The sequence below is a fragment of the Sminthopsis crassicaudata genome, chromosome 3, assembly GCF_048593235.1.
Source record: "Sminthopsis crassicaudata isolate SCR6 chromosome 3, ASM4859323v1, whole genome shotgun sequence".
NCBI lineage: Eukaryota > Metazoa > Chordata > Mammalia > Dasyuromorphia > Dasyuridae > Sminthopsis > Sminthopsis crassicaudata.
Window position 1 is genome coordinate 162,920,466 of NC_133619.1, and position 19,106 is coordinate 162,939,571.

General features: G+C 33.1%; 1 protein-coding gene across 2 annotated transcripts in view; it reads right to left on the reverse strand.

Moving 5' to 3' along the window:
* NALF1 (NALCN channel auxiliary factor 1) overlaps positions 1-19,106 on the reverse strand; it is a 710,740-nt gene that overhangs the window by 33,284 nt on the left and 658,350 nt on the right. For both annotated transcript variants that reach the window (XM_074299501.1, XM_074299502.1), the window contains exon 2: positions 4,388-4,559. In XM_074299501.1, the coding sequence (XP_074155602.1) occupies positions 4,388-4,559 (172 nt within the window). The remainder of the gene's footprint in view (positions 1-4,387; positions 4,560-19,106) is intronic.

Consider the following 19,106-nt stretch of genomic DNA (forward strand, 5'->3'; position numbering starts at 1 on the left):
AAGGACTGGGTAAGATTCCATCTATTCCCCACCTCCTTAGCTCTATTCCTTGTTGAAATGGAATCACTAGAAAACAACAACAAAAAAGCTACACTGCAAGAAACTAAAGCTAATTAAAGGAAAAGCAGTAGACTTGCTATGTTGTCAGATTTCATTTTAAATATAGTTGAATTCCTCCAGAGTCTAATAATACTTCCAAGGATGATGATGATGATGATGATGATGATGATGATGATAGTGATAATGCTAATAACAATAATGTCTAAAAAAGGCAATGAACCACAGTTAAGGAGAGGATATCAAGCCAGAAACAAAACATAAAATAGAGATGTTGAATAAAACTCCTAATACACAAAAATTTGTGGATCATGTGTATGGAATACATAGATTTAGAAGGTAAAAAATACTTAGGACTTAGGCACAAACCTAATATTTATATATTTGCTACATTATGATTCAGATCTTAAGTAATAACAGAAAAGAAAAAAGAAAAAAAAAAGAAAAATAGTTTTTTTTTCTTTCCTGTTTCAAAACATTTCAAATAAATGAAAAATAATAAATCTAGCCCTCAATACTAAAGAGGAAGTCAGTTACAGAATCAAGATTCGCTCTCCTATTTTTAAAAGTTCTAAGCAAGAATTCACTATATTGCACAGTATAGCCTCAGAATGACCATCAATGGAAGTAATCTATCCCCAAAGTCCACTTGTCTGGATGGTCAAGTTGCTTAAACTCAGTAGTATGATTGAAATATAATTTCAGGCTTCACTTAAGGGGCAGTTGTTTAGTAGTTAAGCCCAAAGTGATGATTGAAAATGAGAGTTAATATTATCAACTTAAGACTAACTGCGTTTTTTTTTTTTTTTTTTTGCATGGCATGGATCTCATCAGCAATCTAGCGAAATGTAGATTCCTCAAAATGTTTTTAAATGGATAGATATCCTAGGTTGTTGTCTTTTTTTTTTTTTTTTTTTTTTTTTTTTTAATAATCTGAAGCTTATTCAGGGATCCCCAAATCACTTAACATGAAGATACCCCGAGGGACTTTTTGGAGCATGTCCAGATTGTTAACATGGAAGCTTCTATATCACCTACCCTGTGAATGGGTATAGGCTCCTCTAATTGTTGTGTAACTCAAATAGGATGTCTTGCTATAACTGGGGAGACTGTGGTCTCTTTATTTCTGTTGCTGTTTTTACCACAATTTGCTAGCTCTTACTCTTCCTTACACTTGGGGGAGGAGGGATATGATCAATTGAACATGCCCCTACTGACAGAAAAGCTATTTATCCTTAACCCCCCTAAGAGTAATGGGATATCTTAGAGGTGGGGTAAAATCTAATTTCCTTAACCTTCTAAGGCAATGAGGGCTATGGTAGACAGTATTAACCCATAAAATTAAAAATATATATATATATTATTACAAAGGAAAGTGATTATATTTAAAGCAGTTATCAAATATGTATTTTAAAAATTAGTTTCAGAAACACCACATTAAGAAATTCAGGCTTGAGAATTTTTCCAGATTGATCACTGATATCAATGTCCAGAGGAAGAATTTCATCTGTTGATAATATCAACATAATCCTTTTCATCATATAGCCAAATCACTACAAGAATATAGTCAATATCTTCTAGAGCCTCTGCCTAGAAATGTGTGTGTGTTTGGAGGGGGGATAAGGAACAGAGGTGAAATCTGCTAAAAGCTCAAGCTAACACTCTCAATCAGAATTTTTATTTTAGAGACATAAAATCTATCATATTAGAAGTGTCTATATGAGAACTTTCAGATTAAATGAGAACAGTTGTAATGACCTACCTGGTCCATGCCCATCAACCTACTTAACAATTTAGCTTGATCCCTTAACTACTATACAAAGGTTCAGTCCTAATTCAGGAGCAAAGGTCCATTTAACACCAGGGGAAGTATAAGGATCCTTAGCTCTAAGCAATCAAGCATCATTGCTCCTGTTTCTTGCTTTTCCTAGACTTTTGTTTTATTCATTATGCTTAAAATTATTCTTAGACAAATGTATTCATTCAAGGTAGGTTTCCTTCTAGGATTTCTACTCGGGTAGTCTTATGTCTCATTTAAGTCCCCATGGCTTGGGTCTCTAACACTTGCTTTCTTAGCTTCTTTATGCACATCCAGAAATCCTCCTATTCTATTGACTCCTTTCAGAATGTCCTAATATCATGGTCATCCACTCTTATTATTGCAGTAGCACGGCACAGTGGATAGAGTGTGGGTTTGGGAGTTAGGAAGACTTATCCACCTGACTTCCAATCTGACTCAGATACTTTCTAGCTGTGTGATCTAGACCAAATTACTTCACCTTGTCTGCCTCAGTTTCCTCATCTGCAAAATGAACTGGAAAACTCTAAATGGGGTCACAAAGAGTCAGACATGACCAAAATGACTTAACCATAAAACAATAAAGATGAGTTGGAGTAAGACATGACAAATCACTCTAGTATCTCTGTCAAGAAAACCCCAAATAGGGTCAAGAAGATTTGGATACAAAATGGCTGGACAAACTTGGAAGTACCAAGTTCTTGTGGTTATCATCTCCTCCCTGCCCCACCCCTGGGAGGCAGATAATTGTTTAGAGGGTAGAGCACCTGGAGGAAGACTAAAAATCTGATCTCAAACCCTCATTAGCTGTGTGATCCTGGGTAAGTCACTTAACCTGTCTGCCTAATCGATTAGAGAAGGAAATAGAAAACCAATCCATTGTCTTTGACAAGAAAACTCTAAATGGGGTCATGAAGAGTCAAACATGCCTAAACAATTTGTTTGGGGAAGTTATGTGGCTCAGTAGATAAAGTGCTGGATCAAGAGTCAGGAAAACTTACCTCCCTGAATTCAAATAAGGTCAAAAAAGTTGGACACAACTGAAAAATGACTGAACAATATTACACTATTGTACCCTGAAAAACCTACCAGACATAACATTGGCAATGCAATTGTTTGAATTTCTTACTGCTGGTTGTTTTGGGAAGTCTGTCTTAATTTTCTGCTGTCATGTCTGTCTAGTATCTGGCTCAAAATAATATTTCGCCTGGTTGATTGTTACACTAAAGACTGCTCCTGACAATGGCTAATGTGCTAACATGTGACAAAGCAGACAGAGGGCTCATCTGGGAGAAGGAAGGCCTTTGTTTCCCTTCTATTTCTGGTAAATATTTGCTGTATAATCATGGGCAAATCTTCATTGTTCCCAAGTAATTCTTTAAAACTTCAAATTACAAAAGTATTGACAATCTATATGAATGGAGGTAACTTCCATCCTGAAAATTCATTATACAGGATGAAATAACAGACCATGACCAAAATATACATATATTTTTTTGTTCCAGTGAAGAGTGTGAGGATCATATATAAGGAACTAAAAGGGACCTTACACTTAATTGAATGTAAACTCCTCATTTTATAAGTGAAGAAATCAAAGCCAGAGTTGTATGAGTACATCAAGGTTAGAAGCAAGATTTAAATCCAGGTCATTCTGACTCCATGTTGAGATTTAGTCATTATGTTTACAAGAGAAAGCTGTACATAAGCAAATCTGAATGTAAGACATCTTGAGTCCTAATTTTTGTCCTTGACCTGTTTTGGAGGAAATATATTTGTCTCTGTCTTTGTCTCTTTGTCTCTGTCTCTCTCTTTCTGTTTGTCTCTCTCTGTTTCTTTCTCTGTCTCTGTTTCTCCCTCCCTCCTCCTTCCCCTCTTCTCCCCCATATCCTTGACTACAAAATTAGAATACTTACCCTTCAAAACTTGTTTTGTATATCAATTTAATAATACGTATAGCTATGCAAATAAATACTAATTGCTTTATTGACTATTTGGAGCCACTTGCTAAGAGAAGTTATATTATTATTAATGGAAAAATTAAAATGGGATTGTTTGTATAAGTTATATAATCTAACAGTACTGAGAAATAAATATTTTTCATGATTTGGATGTTTATGCAAATGAGAAAATGAAACATGAAATTGACAGAATTAGACATGTGAATGTAGACATTATTTTAATTTAAATAGGAAGAGATTGTTTTACTAGCCTCATTATGTTAATCATTCTTATGTAATACTAAGACATTGCAGACAGAACATAGCCTATTCTAACTCAAATTAAGTACATCTAATGATCTATAATATTTTGCTCTCAGAAATATACTTATTCAGAGTTAATTATTACGGTCAACATAATTCCCTAGAAAATGTTGGGAATTTGCTGATTCAAAAGCTGAAGGAGCAGTTTGAGGGATGCTTCAACCAATTTCAGAATGTTTCAATTAATAAAATCATGGAAAACTACGAGCTCTGACTTCAAGGTTAAATCTGTCAAAAGAGAACCTTTGGCACACACTGCACTGCACTGTACCTGTACAGATGAAACTCGATAGTCCTCCATAGATGACATCATCATTGTCTGGTAATATAAATGGACACCTTGTCTGAACCTCCAAACAGTATTGCTTGCAAGGAATTGTCTTTCTGCAGTGAAACTGTGTGACTTCAAAATACTGGGAACAGAGCCAGGCTTTGTAGACAGTCTGGAAAAAAAAGAGAAAAATCAAAAATATATAGAGATGTTAACATTGCTACCACTAACAGGACATATCATACAATAAGGTAAATTCTTGCTTTGAAATGAAAAAAAAAATCAGCATTTGTGGAATGCATGTTTATGACTGGATAAAACCACAACAATTTTATAATTACTGCAATTAAAAATAATAAATTCATCCATCACATCCTCAATAAAGTACCAATTAATAGTTTGTTATTGAATTAGCTTAAAACTGCTTAAGTGACATATGAGTGATTAAACTTTAGTTTGAATTTAAAAAAAAGAATAAATATTATAGAAATAAAATAACCCAATTTAGTATTTGAAAATATTGTAATTATTTGGTGCAATGTATGGAACTATTTGCCTTCTACAATTTCCTTTTCATCTAAAGCTCTAGCTTCAATGCTCACAATGAACAGTAGATGGTGCTGATTCTCCTAAAATGCTGACCAAATACAGCTGGAGAAAACAATAACTATTAAGCTGTTTGAACTTTAAGAAACAGAGCAAAGTGTAGAACTATAAACACAGCAAGAAAAATTTACATTTCTGATTCATGTCTAACACATAAAAAAATCCCATAGTCCCAGATAATGCAAAACTCACAAAAATCAAGATATTTAAAATGATCCAGGAGAAGGTAAATTTATATATTTTTTCTTTTTCTTTCTTTCTTTCTTTTTTTTTTTTTCAAAAACAACATTATAATGTTAACTTTGGCTTTCTTAGGTACTTGGTGGTTCACAAAAAAGTCACTAAATATTTACTTAATTAGATATTAAACTGTGACGATCACACAATACCTACACTTATTCAATTGAATTTTAGAGTATTGGAATTAAACTCTCATTTTATTTATTTCACTTAATTTTTGGTGGTTACTAAGAGAATTCTAGAAAGGGTACATTGTACTAGTAATAAGGAAGTGATGCATTCTTTAAAACAAACAAAAACAAAAGGCAAAACAATGCCCATCTCTGCTCCCATTCTACACAAATGACCACAATACAATTTGTTAAGATTCAAATCTATATTCTATAGTTTTCAATTATCTATTTGAAAGTACTTTATTTATCACTCTTCTCCCATTCTTAGAGGGCACCAAAAATGCCAAATGGAAAAGAGAGAAAAGATCTTTTTTAAAATTGTTTCTTCTTTTCCTCATTTTTTCAGATTTTCAACTTGAGCTGCCTCCCCCTAACATTAAGCTATGTGATTGATTTGTGGCAAGTCACTTAAAATGTCAGGGTTTCATTGACTTTGGATTATATAATCACTGATTCACAAAATTTTAGAGTTGGAAAGGATTTCAGAAGTTACCTAATTTACCTCTCAGCTCCATTCAATCTCTAACATTTTATGATTCCATGATTATTGTTTTGTTGGACTTTGATGACGAATATTTGGAAGGATTATAATAATTATTAAGATAAAATATTTTTTGAATGCTGAAGATGGAAAATTTCATTTCTAGAGCGTGTGATGCTAACATTTCTTCTACACTATACTTGAGAACATATTGAATATATAAAACTTAAAGTTTTAAATTTTTTTTTCAAAATCAGATTTGCAATATCAATATCCAACGACCATAAAATTGAAATGAGCATAGTTTGTGGCATTTGTTGGCCACTTCAAGTTCCAATGATAGATCTATAAATATGAGAGAAGAATCATATTCAATTAGAAATCTGGCTTTTGCTAAACTCTAATATATCGTATAGACATAGTCTTAGAATTGTTGTTTGGTATTTATATGATTTGGGTGTGTTAAAAAAGTAAATCACCAACAATTTTATAATTAAATGTAGACAACTGATAAATTAATAGATTTTTAAAAATTTTAGACTTAATTCAATTTATAAAACAATGAGTAACTGATATTATAAGACTATTTTGACATATAAAAAATTAATTAAACACTGGGAAGCTAGCTTCAAAAAATTTAGATTCTACTTAGTCACATACAATATACGTGGAGAAAAGATCACTCTAATGGAAGGTTCCAAAAGGATATGAAAGATAAGACATGATTATCAGTTCCTCATATGTGAGAAATTCAGGCAGGTTATTTGAGACAGCTCCAGGAAATTTGATAGATAAAGATAAATATAATCATCAATAGTGAAGTCCTTTTATCCAGTGCTCAGATACTTTTTAGTTTGGATTAAATTCTAAACTTATAAATTCATATAGCACCTGTCTCAATAGTGAGTGAGGAATGGAATAAGGAAGAAGGATTGGTATTTGAACTGAAAGAATTCTGGTTGAAAAGATTTGAAAGTTCAGAAAATGCAAGTACACATTAAAACCTTAAAGGACTGGCAGCAAGTTAAACTGTGACAATAGAGTACCAAATTAGTAAGATTCAATTGCCCAGCTTCTGGATAAGATCTGGCAAGCTCTAGCTTTTATTTATTTTAGAAGTGCTAGAATTCAGTGCTGGTCTTGTATCCTTTCACCAGTTGAGAAATTTCAGACTTGTGAAATTTAGATGTACAAAGAAAATTTAATTGTTATAGCTCCTGAAATTAAATAATACATTAAACAAATATGTAATTATTATTTTCCATAGACCTTCATAACCAGATGATGACCTGGAAAAAAAGATTTTTACCAGAAAATATAAATTAGCAAATTAGCCTTGGAAAATACCTTAAGAATTTGGGGGAAAAAAAAAAAACCTCAAGGATGCTTATTGTGAGCTTAATTATATTATCTCATGGGGAAAAGATCTGCTACAGAATGGGAAGAGGTAAGTATTCTTTTTTTTTTTTTTTTTAATCTTTCTCTTTCCTTTGTCTGTTATTATGTTTCCATATATAAGTGGGAACTTTTGATAACAATTTTGAAACCCTGTTTTACACTGTTCCATATCTCTTGACATTATGGAATCTGAATATGGAGGATGCAACACATATTTTGCCATATAGATTGCTAGTTCAAATAATTCACTCTTCTCATGGGAAATCTACATATTTTTTGAAGAGATACTCTAAGAAAGACAAGGTTCTACTCAGTAGCTAGTTTAGAAGTAAGAATAATATTTGAAGATAGATTTCTTTGATTAGATATCAATTTCACTTTTCAATGACAGAATGTTTCCTTCTCTTCTCTAAGAGAATATTCTGTTATGATTTCAGGAAATTGTATGTGCCTTATGGGCTAATCTTTCCTTTCCTTTTTTATTCTGATTCCCAGTTTCTTCCAGTAACAAACACTCTTTTGTTACCAAAAACCAAACCTCAAAACAAGAAATAACAGTATTCCAGTTTCTAATATAATAGCTCAAGGAAACAATCTGTCCTTATATTTCAGTAGAGGGTTTTTACAGTTTGAAATTGTCTCCTCATTGTAATTTGAAAAATACTACTTACATTGAGTTTTCTCAACATATACTATGTATGCTTTGTTTTGTGTTCATTATAGCATACATAAATAATATTTCTATCCTATTTTTCTTGCATATTTTCATAAGATTAAAGTCTACATGATTGAAACATCTAGCAGCTACTATCAGAAAAGCCATGTATGTTGTTATAATATCTTCTCCTTAACAAAATCACAGAATCTCAGAGTTGCATGGCTCCCTAGTGACTGAGTTCAACCTCAAAAAGACTCCTTCTCTTCTTCAACACTTATTGGTAATCACGGAGTCTCCATTTGAAGACTTCTGGTGATGAAGAAAGCACCAATTAACTTCTGAAGAAGCCCATCCTGCTTTGAGGCAGACTTAAATATGAGGAAGTTTTTTCTAACATGAAGCCTCTTTCTGACATTTTTGCCTCTTTCTTAGAAATCTGTTGTCCAGATCCAAATAAGATAACTTTATTTATTATGTAACAAACTTAAAGACAGCTATCATTTCCCTCCTAAGATTTCTCTTTTCAATGCTAAGCATTCCCAGTTCCTTTCATCAATTTGGGTATACTATAATATGGCTTTCAATCTCCTTTCATTATGGTTGCTCTTCTCTGGCCCTATTCCAGTTTGTTAGTTTCTTCCCTAGAATATAGCATTCATATGTGAACACAATGTGGTCTGAATGGGATAGAATACAACAGGATTCATTATATACTTTTAAAATACAGTCTAAGATCATATGACCTTTGGGACCCCTAAGTTCATATTGATTGATTGTAAACTTGCAATTTATTAGAATTTCCAAGTATTTCTCAATAAACTGTGGTCTAACCAATATTTTCCATTCATTAGATTTCTTTGTATTTCCATTTGAAGGTGTCTAAGTATTGATCCACAATATGATCAGATTGTAGCATGTTCAATAAAGGCAAATCAAATTTCAAAAGCTTTCAGAAGTAGACATTCAGGAACAAGGCATGTCAAAAAGTAATTGGCAAAACCTGTGTGGGCATGCTAAACAAGTTGGCAAGTGTGAAAAATATCATAAAGCTTGCTAAGGGAATGCAACCCATGAGGAATTCTGACACATCAAGGGAGTTTGTCCCTCTTGGGCATGGGCATGTGTGTAAGTGAAATGTTTTTTCAGAATTAAGAATTAGTTTGCACAAGATATGTTAAAAATATTTTCTACTAAAATAAGCTAAAGAATAATCTATCTACTCATCTATCTATCTATCATCTATCTATCTCTATCTAGCCATAGACATAGAAATCAATAAAGGTCTCCCTTGTTTTCTAATGATAGGTGAGGAGAAGAGCTCTAAAGAGCTCTAATTTACTCTAAAGAGCAAATTGAATTTATCAAACATTTATTAAACATTTACTAAGCACAAGAAATTGTAAGGTTTTAGAAACCATATCCTGTGAGGGACTCTTGTTGAAATTTAAGTTATTGAATCTAGAAAGAAGACTGAAGAGAAACATGATAGCTGTCTTTGTATCTGAAGAGCTGTCCTGTGGGAGAAGGATTAGTCTAATTCTGCTACAGCTAAAGGTTAATTAGTGCTAGTTGTAATGGAGGCAGATTATTACACTTTGTGGACGGCAATTTTTGTCAACTAGAATTGTTAAAAATGCAATGAACAGGCTACTTTCTAAAAGGTGATCAGATTCTCATCACTTTAAATATTCAAACTAATGCTTGATTATAATACATCAGAGAATTTGAAGATATTTTTGCATTGGATGAAAGTTGAGTTAGATATTCTCTAAAATGACTGCTTCTAATGCTAACTTTTTTTTTTTTAATTCCATGTTATATGGAGATGGAAAAGATGAAATAGTTTTGGGGGAGCCTACAGGATGATTTCTACAAATTTAACAAAATAATACAAATACAGATACAAAATAATACAAACATAGTATTTTTTTCATTTCCTAAATATTATTAAACTTATATGAACTGAAAGGAACTGGCAAATGACTGGATATGAGAGAGAAGATAAAGGGAAGAATAGACGGATGACTCCAAAATTTAAAATGTGGTATTAAATGGATAGTGGTATCTTTAAGAGACACAGGAAAATAGAAAACAAAAGTATTTGGGAATTTATTTTGATAGGCTTACAGAATGATTCTCATGATATGGGAATGGAATTCAAGAGAGACTGGAACTATAAGACATTTTTCTTGAGATGAACACTGATGAGATCACCAAATGAAAGAAAATCGAAGAAAAAGATAAAATGGCTCAGAGACAAAGTCCGGATATATCCCCTCACCCCCCACTTCCCAGGGGTATGTGACTGATGATCTAGCAAGGAGACTGAAACACTCAGTCAGGTAGGAAGAGAATAAGTAAAGATCAGCATTTAAAAAGAGAGAGAAAGAGAAAGGGAGAAAAAAAAGGGAGGAGAATGTGTTAAGGAAAAATGAGTGATCATTTAAATACTACAGAGAAGTTAAGGATGAAAATTGAAACAATCTATAAGACTTAGCAATTATGATTTCAGTTAAGTGATGAGATCAGAAGACAGAAACCTACTGGCTAAGGAATGAAAAGTGAGTAAAAAAGATTGGAGGAATTATTTTCTAGGAGTTTGGCTCTAAAATGAGAAGATAGAGGAAAATTGTCTGGAGAGAAAAAAAGTTAATAGTTGATCTAGTGGTCTTAAAGATAGCTGAATGATCTACCTGTGCTCTTACTCGTATCTTGCTGTATCTGTGATGCATTTGACCACTGCCTACAAAAAGTCAGACCTAACAATGTTAGCTTTCCTACATCAATTATAAGTAATATAGTAATGAGATAGCTTAAAAATATCCTTCTAAATTCCTTGATCTAACTGGAGATAGAAAGGGAGGAGGAAGGAAGAGTTCTTGTGAATAGTAATACAAGTTTGAGTTTGTATAATGATGTTCAACAATAATTTTCACTCCAAGCAAATTTAAATGTATTTTATCCTTAAATGACACACTCTGAATACTGTAGTACTATTTTCCCCTGGTAATGATGAGATCATGTATGGTGGTGATAACACAAAAAGATTCAGCAAAAATGTGTATTTAAATCTCATTGCTGATTCTTATTAGCTGTATGAACACAGGCAATTGTTTAATCTTAATCTGTGTCATTACATACCTAGAAGTAATTTTAGAACATATTTTTAAAACTTTAAGGAATTTCAGAAGTCAAGTAGTCCACCCCATTTATTTTACAGGTGAAGAAGATTATGTGGAGGTTAAAGGACACCTATGGAGATTAAGTAAATCCCACAAGTTTAGCTTATAAAATTACTATCAAATAATTTTATCAAATCAAATAAGACAACACCTAAAATATTTTGTAAACATTGAAGCACAATAGAAATGACAGTAGTTGTTGCTATTTTTTCAACGAGGAAATTGAGTCAGAGAGAAGAATACATAGCTACTTAGCCTACACAGATCTATTTGGGGAAAGGGCAGGGAAAAGAGGAAGATGGAAATTCATGAACTTATTTCCAAATGCATCATAGGGCCTGCTTTCTTTTCATTGATTTTAAGTTTTCAGGAACGTAGTGACTGAGCCACCCTATTGTCAGAAGCATAACATTGGTGGTGGCCAGAAGTCTTCTGAGAAGCTTAACAGACATATGTGTTACTGAGGACTCTTCAGTCAAGTTTGCATTACCTCCCTTGATGATTTTGTTTAGCCACAGACAAAACATGACTCATCTTATTGTGTTGTTTAGAAAGTACAACTGAAAGAACATGGGCTTCATGTTGCCCATCTGAAATTCATATTCTCATTATCTACTAAACATATTAGGGCCTAAGAACTGACTCCTTATAGAGACTTAAGGTTTGTTGCTTAGGACTACACATTATTTGGAAATAAGTCTTTTGAAAAATGCATTTATAGAGTGAAATTATGGAAATAACACAAACCTAAACTCAAAAGCCTAAGTTTAAATTATTTTCAAAAGATTCTCAATGCTGTATAGGATAAAAATTATAGATATCTTAAAATTTTTATCCCTTTTTTTAAAGAACTAAGAACCTTTTTGAAACAATATATGCATGTGGTCCTCATATTAAATATCTTTTAAACAAATATTGGTGAAGATTAGAGTCTATGTGAAAGTGTTTGTTTATGTTGTGGTACTAGAGCTGGAATATTACATGCTTTCCATTGTAAATCTCATTTAAGAAGAGCCATAACTATAGCAGGAGAAGCAGGAATTTGCCACAAGTTACTGGAATTTAAAGGTAGAGGTATATTTCTTCAGCAGATAGAAACAAGTGAGTTTAGTACACAAGTAATAAGAAGAATAATTAAATAAAATATTCTTTCACAAACCCTTGCTTGTTTCTACTTTTCAGCTTCCTTATGATACTCTGGGGTCTTTTCTCCACTTCATTTGGTAGGCATCCTGAGCTATCTCCCCCAATGGGATCTTGGGTCCTAAGGTTCAGTATCTCCCATTCACCAATTGAATTTGTCTTAAGAAGTTGATTTGAAATTACTTTTCATGCTGCTTGCCCCAGTCTCCAGAATTGCTAATTACAGCTCTACATTTAGTGAAATTTCAGTGATTAAACTCAGAAGTCAGGCTCAACATAAATGTTGCTTTCCTGTTTATGGTATAGCAGGAATGAAATGATTTTCTTTTATATTTTAGTCATATTTTCCCAAAACATTTAATCTGAGGCTTTTTTTTTTCTGTTGAAAATTTCAATTGGAATGCTTTAGTGATTTGAGCTCTAAATGTCTGTGGATAAAATAATTGGTTATATAAGCATTTGACTGCAGCAACTGCCTCATGTTCATTTCTTTTGCTAAGTAATGAAGCTGCCACAGTGCTGTATGAAGGTGTGAAATACAAGTAAACATGGACCAATCTCAGAGCCCAATGTGCTTTTTCTTCAGAATAAATGCTGACATGTTCTGAATTCCATTTACTTCTTTTGAGTCTTCTTATGTGCATTTGATAAAATAGTAGGCCAAAACGACCAATTTTTTATATGTATATGTCTGATGTTCATGGATATTCTTCTTCTAGGTACAATATCTTTTGATATTTATATTGTGATATTCTTGCTGTGGTTTCTTTATCTTTCAGAAAAACATGCATAAATGTACACAAACAAGCTGAATTTCTGTCCTGCTTAGAAGGAAAGCTTTATGTTATCAGTGATATGCCCTGACCTTATTCAACTTCCTGAAAGGAAAACACACAACAAAAACAACCAGAAGTCCCAAAGGGCAGGTGCATATTTACATATGTGGTTATGAGATGCCCTTTGAAAACAGTAGGAGAATCTTCCTTTCCCGGTTGGGAGCATTTCATGAACCAAATTACCTTCCATAGTTTGTATCCTTTTCCTATAAGCCCTGTTGAGTGTCACAATTTACTTGGAGAAACTTGTAGGCACCTTACTCCTCACCCACTTATCCCTCCTCAGGAAACATTCATTTTCATTCTCAGCATGGTTTGACAATGTTGTTATTTGAATTTGTAAAAAAGAAAAATAAATATGGTAAGAACTCAGTAATTCACCTGAATGACTAGAGAACCTTAGTGAATTTCTCTACTTAGTGAATAAATCAAGATGTTAGGGCACCTGTTTTTCTGTATGGATTACTGGGTTTGTGGTATTGGAAAAAAAAAATAGAATTAGTAGGAGTCTATTGACTGGCTTTGCTCAAATCTGGCAGTCCCAGATCATCCTAATTTTACACATAGAGGAGTTCTATTAGCTATTAATCAATTTTATCAAGAGTGCAGAAGAAATCCTTATTGGAGGCAGGATTATGATTTAGACCTAATTCTCTATAATTTTCTACCACAAACTCAGTTGCCAGATAACAATTTTCTCCCCAGTGGTTCTAAAAGTTTATAAATCCTGTGGGTCTCTTAATTTAAAAATAGTTATTTTTTTCCTAAATTGATAAATATAAATATAACTCACATAAATAAAAACTCTTTGGACAGATTCTCAATAATTTTAATAGTATAAAGATAGTGTTTGAGAACAAATGTTTGAGAACTACTACTATAAAGGAAAAATAAAACAAAACAGTCTATTGTTGGGGTGGTGCCAGTCCTAAACAGAAATCAAAGATCAATGCAGAAAGGTTAAAAAAATAGGGATAAAAGTTAAAAGTTACTATTTCTGCCAATAGAAAGCAGCTGTGATTAAACCAGTTAAGATAAGAAAGGGATTAGAGAAAGTCCACAGAGTTTTAAACTTAAAAATTTTATTCAGCAATAATTATTTTAAAACTACCAAGAGGCAGTGTGGTGCAACAGATAGCTTTAGATTTAAAGAGATGTAGGTTTGAGTTTTAACTCTTTCACACCAGCTGGGTGTTCAGGGGATGGTCACAACCTTTCAGTGCTCTTAATTATCAAAATCTATTGTTGTAGTGCTGCTTTGGCTATATTTGTGACTAGATATTGAGCCAACTAGGCTCAGACCTCTTTAAAGGAGTTTCAAGATGCAACCAATAAGAAATGAGTGGTAGAAGGAATAAATAATCATATGGGCTTTATTTGAACTTCTAGTAAAACAGACTTACTACTTCTGCTGTGAAAGAACCTATTGTCAGACACTTATAATGAGCTGCCTTCATCTAATTATCATGTTAGTGACAAAGCTGAAGGAAGCTTTTGTTGGCTGACTTCAGATAAGGAAATCCATTCTTTCCCAGAGTATGCTGGCTCCATCACTGCCACAGCTAGAACATGGCTCCTTTCTCTTAAGCAGATACCATTTCCAAAGAAGAACTAAAAAGATTGGAGTTTGCAAATATACATATACACACACACAACACTTTAAGCAGCCCCTTGGGAGGTCTAAAGGAATTTGACCAAATGACTGAAGTTATGAAATAAGCTTTCCAGGGAAAGACTAATGGAACTGTAATAATTTAGCCTGTAGAGCAGAAAGCTAAGAGTGGAATTAAAAGGTATGGAGCTGATGAATAACTTCTTTTTTTCATTTAGGATTGGAAAATGGTATCAGGTCTCAACTACAGCAAGAAGGATTTAGCTTAGAACTAGAAAGAATTTTCTAATTATAAGGCATTAAGGATTATGAGTAAAGTAAAGCTTATGAAAAGAATTTGAAGGGTAAGCAGGTATGCAGTGGTGGTTTCAATAGTGTAGGGAATTTCTACCACCAAGGCAGACTAACTCCTCAACAATTTATAGTCTTAAATACCTGAGATGGTCCCAATTCAAGTAATTCAAGTTTAAAAAGCTAGCATAGTTTGTGTTGTGCCTTTGAATTCATATATTTCAGATTCCAGAGCTAGGTTTTAATGTACTTCATCAGCTTCATATTAATTAAGGATTAATAAAGATTTAGTAAGAATTAGGCAAGGATTTTTAAGAGAATTAATTCTGGTTTATGAAACCAAGGAAACAACCACAACAGAGAAATGTAATAAAGTCATTACAATAAACCAGCATACATTTGCCAACAGATCAGAAAATCGACTATTTGATTAAAAAGTTAATAAAGTTGTAGAATTTGTTAATATGGTTGTCCCACTAAATAGAAACATCTGAAAAGCAATGCAGAAAAATGTCAAGTAAGGCACTTTGAGACAAGTACTAACTCAAAGATATGAATTAATATCAAAATGTTTAGCCATCTCAGGAAATTGATGAGTTTTATAAAACAGAATATCTTAAATATCTAAAAAGGACCACACTTTGGTGAAAAATCAGAAGATGCTTCTAAATTCTTATTATATGCTCTAAATGTTAATGATTGCAACATGACTTCTGACTTTATCACTATGAAAATTTGTTACCTCCATGGTCATTAGTGACCTTTTCATTGATACATTGACCTTTTTTCTAAATACTCCCCCACCTCAAATGGGTGATATCTAGTGTGTGTGTGTGTGTGTGTGTGTGTGTGTGTGTATGTATAAATATTATAGAGAGATATATAGATAGACATATATATATATATATACACATATATAAAAATGTATATATATGTACATATAACCTGTTATATATACTATAAACTGTTTCACACACACACACACACACACACACACACACACACATACACACACACACACACACACACACACAGAGCATCTTATTTTTCCTAGGCAACTCTAAAACTGTAAGTCAAAGAGAAACACTGACCTACATCAGCAGTGGGAATTTCCTCATTAGAAATTCACTATATGAATGAATTGCAGGGTCAGGGCAAAATATATAAATAAATGATTCCTGAATAATGTGAATATAAAAATTTCAGGAATCCAGAGAAAAGTTACTGATATTATGTTCATGAACGTAAATTTGTTTTTCAAATAACTATATTTCTCTTGGTAGCAAACTATTTTTCTCATTTACAATGTGGGTGATTCAACTCTGGATGTCATATTGCCTTTAGTCAACAAATTATTTTTATTCAATTTCAAATGGTAACAAGATTTGTAGAGTACCTTCTTAATCAACAGCAATAATGAAGAATCTTGGCTTATTTTTGATAGTAATGAAGATGTTACATGGCCCTAATAATTCATAATCCCCAAAGAATGGCCTGGATTTTTAACATAAGTTAATGGTGTATTTTTTTTAAAAATAAAGTCAGTCATACTTGCCTGAATAGACTCCATGGTGGCTCAGTAGATAAATTTAAAGAAAAAATATCCTTATTATCTTGAAATTAAAATGTAGAACACTTTGTCCCTGACTGACAAACAATGTTGACATAGAAAGCTGTTTTTCCCCTTTCTAGAATCCTCCACAGATGTTATAGGGCCAGTGGGAGGATGAGGAGGGGGTGGAATTAAAACAGAAAGTTTCTATCTAATATACAACTTGCAGGTTTGTAAGAAGAAAAAGGGCAAAAGTTGTGAAAAGTAGGAACAATTTAAAGTATCTGATTCTGGATACAGATTTTTATGCAGGAATAACTGTAGCATAGTGGGATGAGTTTCCTTGCTTCTAAATATCTTAGCTCATATTGTCACATTAAAAAAAAACTCAATTTATTAAGTGGCCTAAAATTTCATTAAATGAATATATGTTTTATTTAACCTACATTTCTGTTTTAAATGCCTCTGCTGGCTTACTTTCCTCTCTTTCCTCCCACAACATGCAATATTCCCAGAGTAGAGCATTTAGACAAATCTGAGGGTGTCAGGAGGCATAGAATTTGGAGTAAGCAAAATGTAGTCATTTTGAATCACTTGCATGACTTTAATCAAGAAATATCTTTTGATAGTACTTAGTCACCTACAACAAGATAAATACCCTTGAGACATATGGTAGAGCTTTTCTCCAGTCAATGAACTTGAAGGAGGTGGAAGGAGGGACAGGAAGAGAGCTCTGCATTCATTACCTAAACTCATTATGTGCCCAAAAATGTCCTTTGTAATTTTCCATTGTAACAAAAAGTTAAGATTAATTAAAAATTAATGGAAATTGATCCTTTTTCAACATAAAATAAATCTATAGATGCCTTCTATTTTTCTTATCACTGTGTATATTTTTCCTCATTACCTTCATTTCTTAGAATCTTTAGTTTTCTTCACAACTCATCTCATACTACTTACTATCTACATAACATTTCCTGATCCCTCACTCCTACCAGGAAGCTGTTAATGCCTTCACCTTGAGTTTCCCTTCCCCATTAACATGTATTTATTGTCACAGTATTTGTATTTATTGGGCAGCTAGAATACTGGGCCTGGAGTCAGGAAGAAGTATTATCCTGAGTTCAAATTTGACCTCAGATACTTAGTAGCTTTATAATCCAGGGCAAGTCACCTAACCCTATTTGTCTTCATTTTTCCATATTTAAAATAAACTAGAGAAGGAAATGACAAACCATTTCAATATCTTTGCCAAGAAAACACCAATAGGATCATAATCTGAGACAATTGAAACAACTCAACAAGAACAAAAAATCTTACATATGCACATGTTCTAGAAACAGATATTAGACTGTTTCCTTTAATTCTTTGTATACTTAATGTCTAGCTAATAAAATTTGTTGTTCAGTGTCACAGGAAATAGCATTGATGAATGTCTATTATGTAGTGTGGGATAAAGCAGTCTGATACTGGAAGTTGTATTTTGGCTTAGCTTTTGAGGGTGTTGGTCTAGACATGTAATTACATTCCTAGGGGAAGGTCCTCCACTGATAGAAAAAATTAGTCTCATAGGACTTCTTGGAACCACTGAAAGATTAGGGAACTTGTCCATGAATAATGTGCTGGAAGTAGAATTTGAACCCAGTTCCATCTAACTTCCAGTATGGCTCTCTATATACTAGGATATTTAGATATTTTGTCATCTCCACATTTTCTCACTCAATATAACTCAACTAGATTGCATTTTGGTCAATCTCTCCCTTCATTCTCTCTTCCCTCCTCCTCCTCCTCCTTTTCCTCCTCTTCCTCCTCTTCCTTCTCTCTCTCCCTCCTTTCCTTCCTTCCTCCTCTTCCTTCTCTCTCTCCCTCCTTTCCTTCCTTCCTTCCTTCCTTCCTTCCTTCCTTCCTTCCTTCCTTTCTTCCTTCCTTCTTTATTCCTTCCTTCTTTCTTTCCTTTTCTTTCTTTCTTTCTTTCTTTCTTTCTTTCTTTCTTTCTTTCTTTCTTTCTTTCTTTCTTTCTTTCTTTCTTTCTTTCTTTCTTTCTTTCTTTCTTTCTTTCTTTCTTTCTTTCTTTCTTTCTTTCTTTCTTCCTTCCTTCCTTCCTTCCTTCCTTCCTTCCTTCCTTCCTTCCTTCCTTTCTTTTTTCTCTTTCTCCCTTCCTTTTTTCCATTTTCCTTTCTTTTCTTCCTTTCTTCCTCCTTTTCTTCCTTCCTTCTCTCTGTCTTCCTTCCTTTTTCTTTTTCTTTCTTTCTTCCTTCCTTCTTTCCTTCCTTTCTTCCTCCCTTTCTTTTCTTTCCTAATATTCAGAAAACACTAGCTCTTGAATTGTCTCTGATTCAGTCTATTTCCCCGATTCAACAAATACCTAATTTAATTTGTTGTTCTGTCCTTTTTCAATTGTTTCTTACTCTGTGATTCCATTTGCCTGAGGTATTAGAGTGGTTTACCATTTCCTTTTCCAGCTCATTTTACAGAGAGAAAACAAAGGCAGACAGAGTTAAGTGACTTGCCCAGGGTCATACAGACTAATAAGTGTCAGAGGACAGA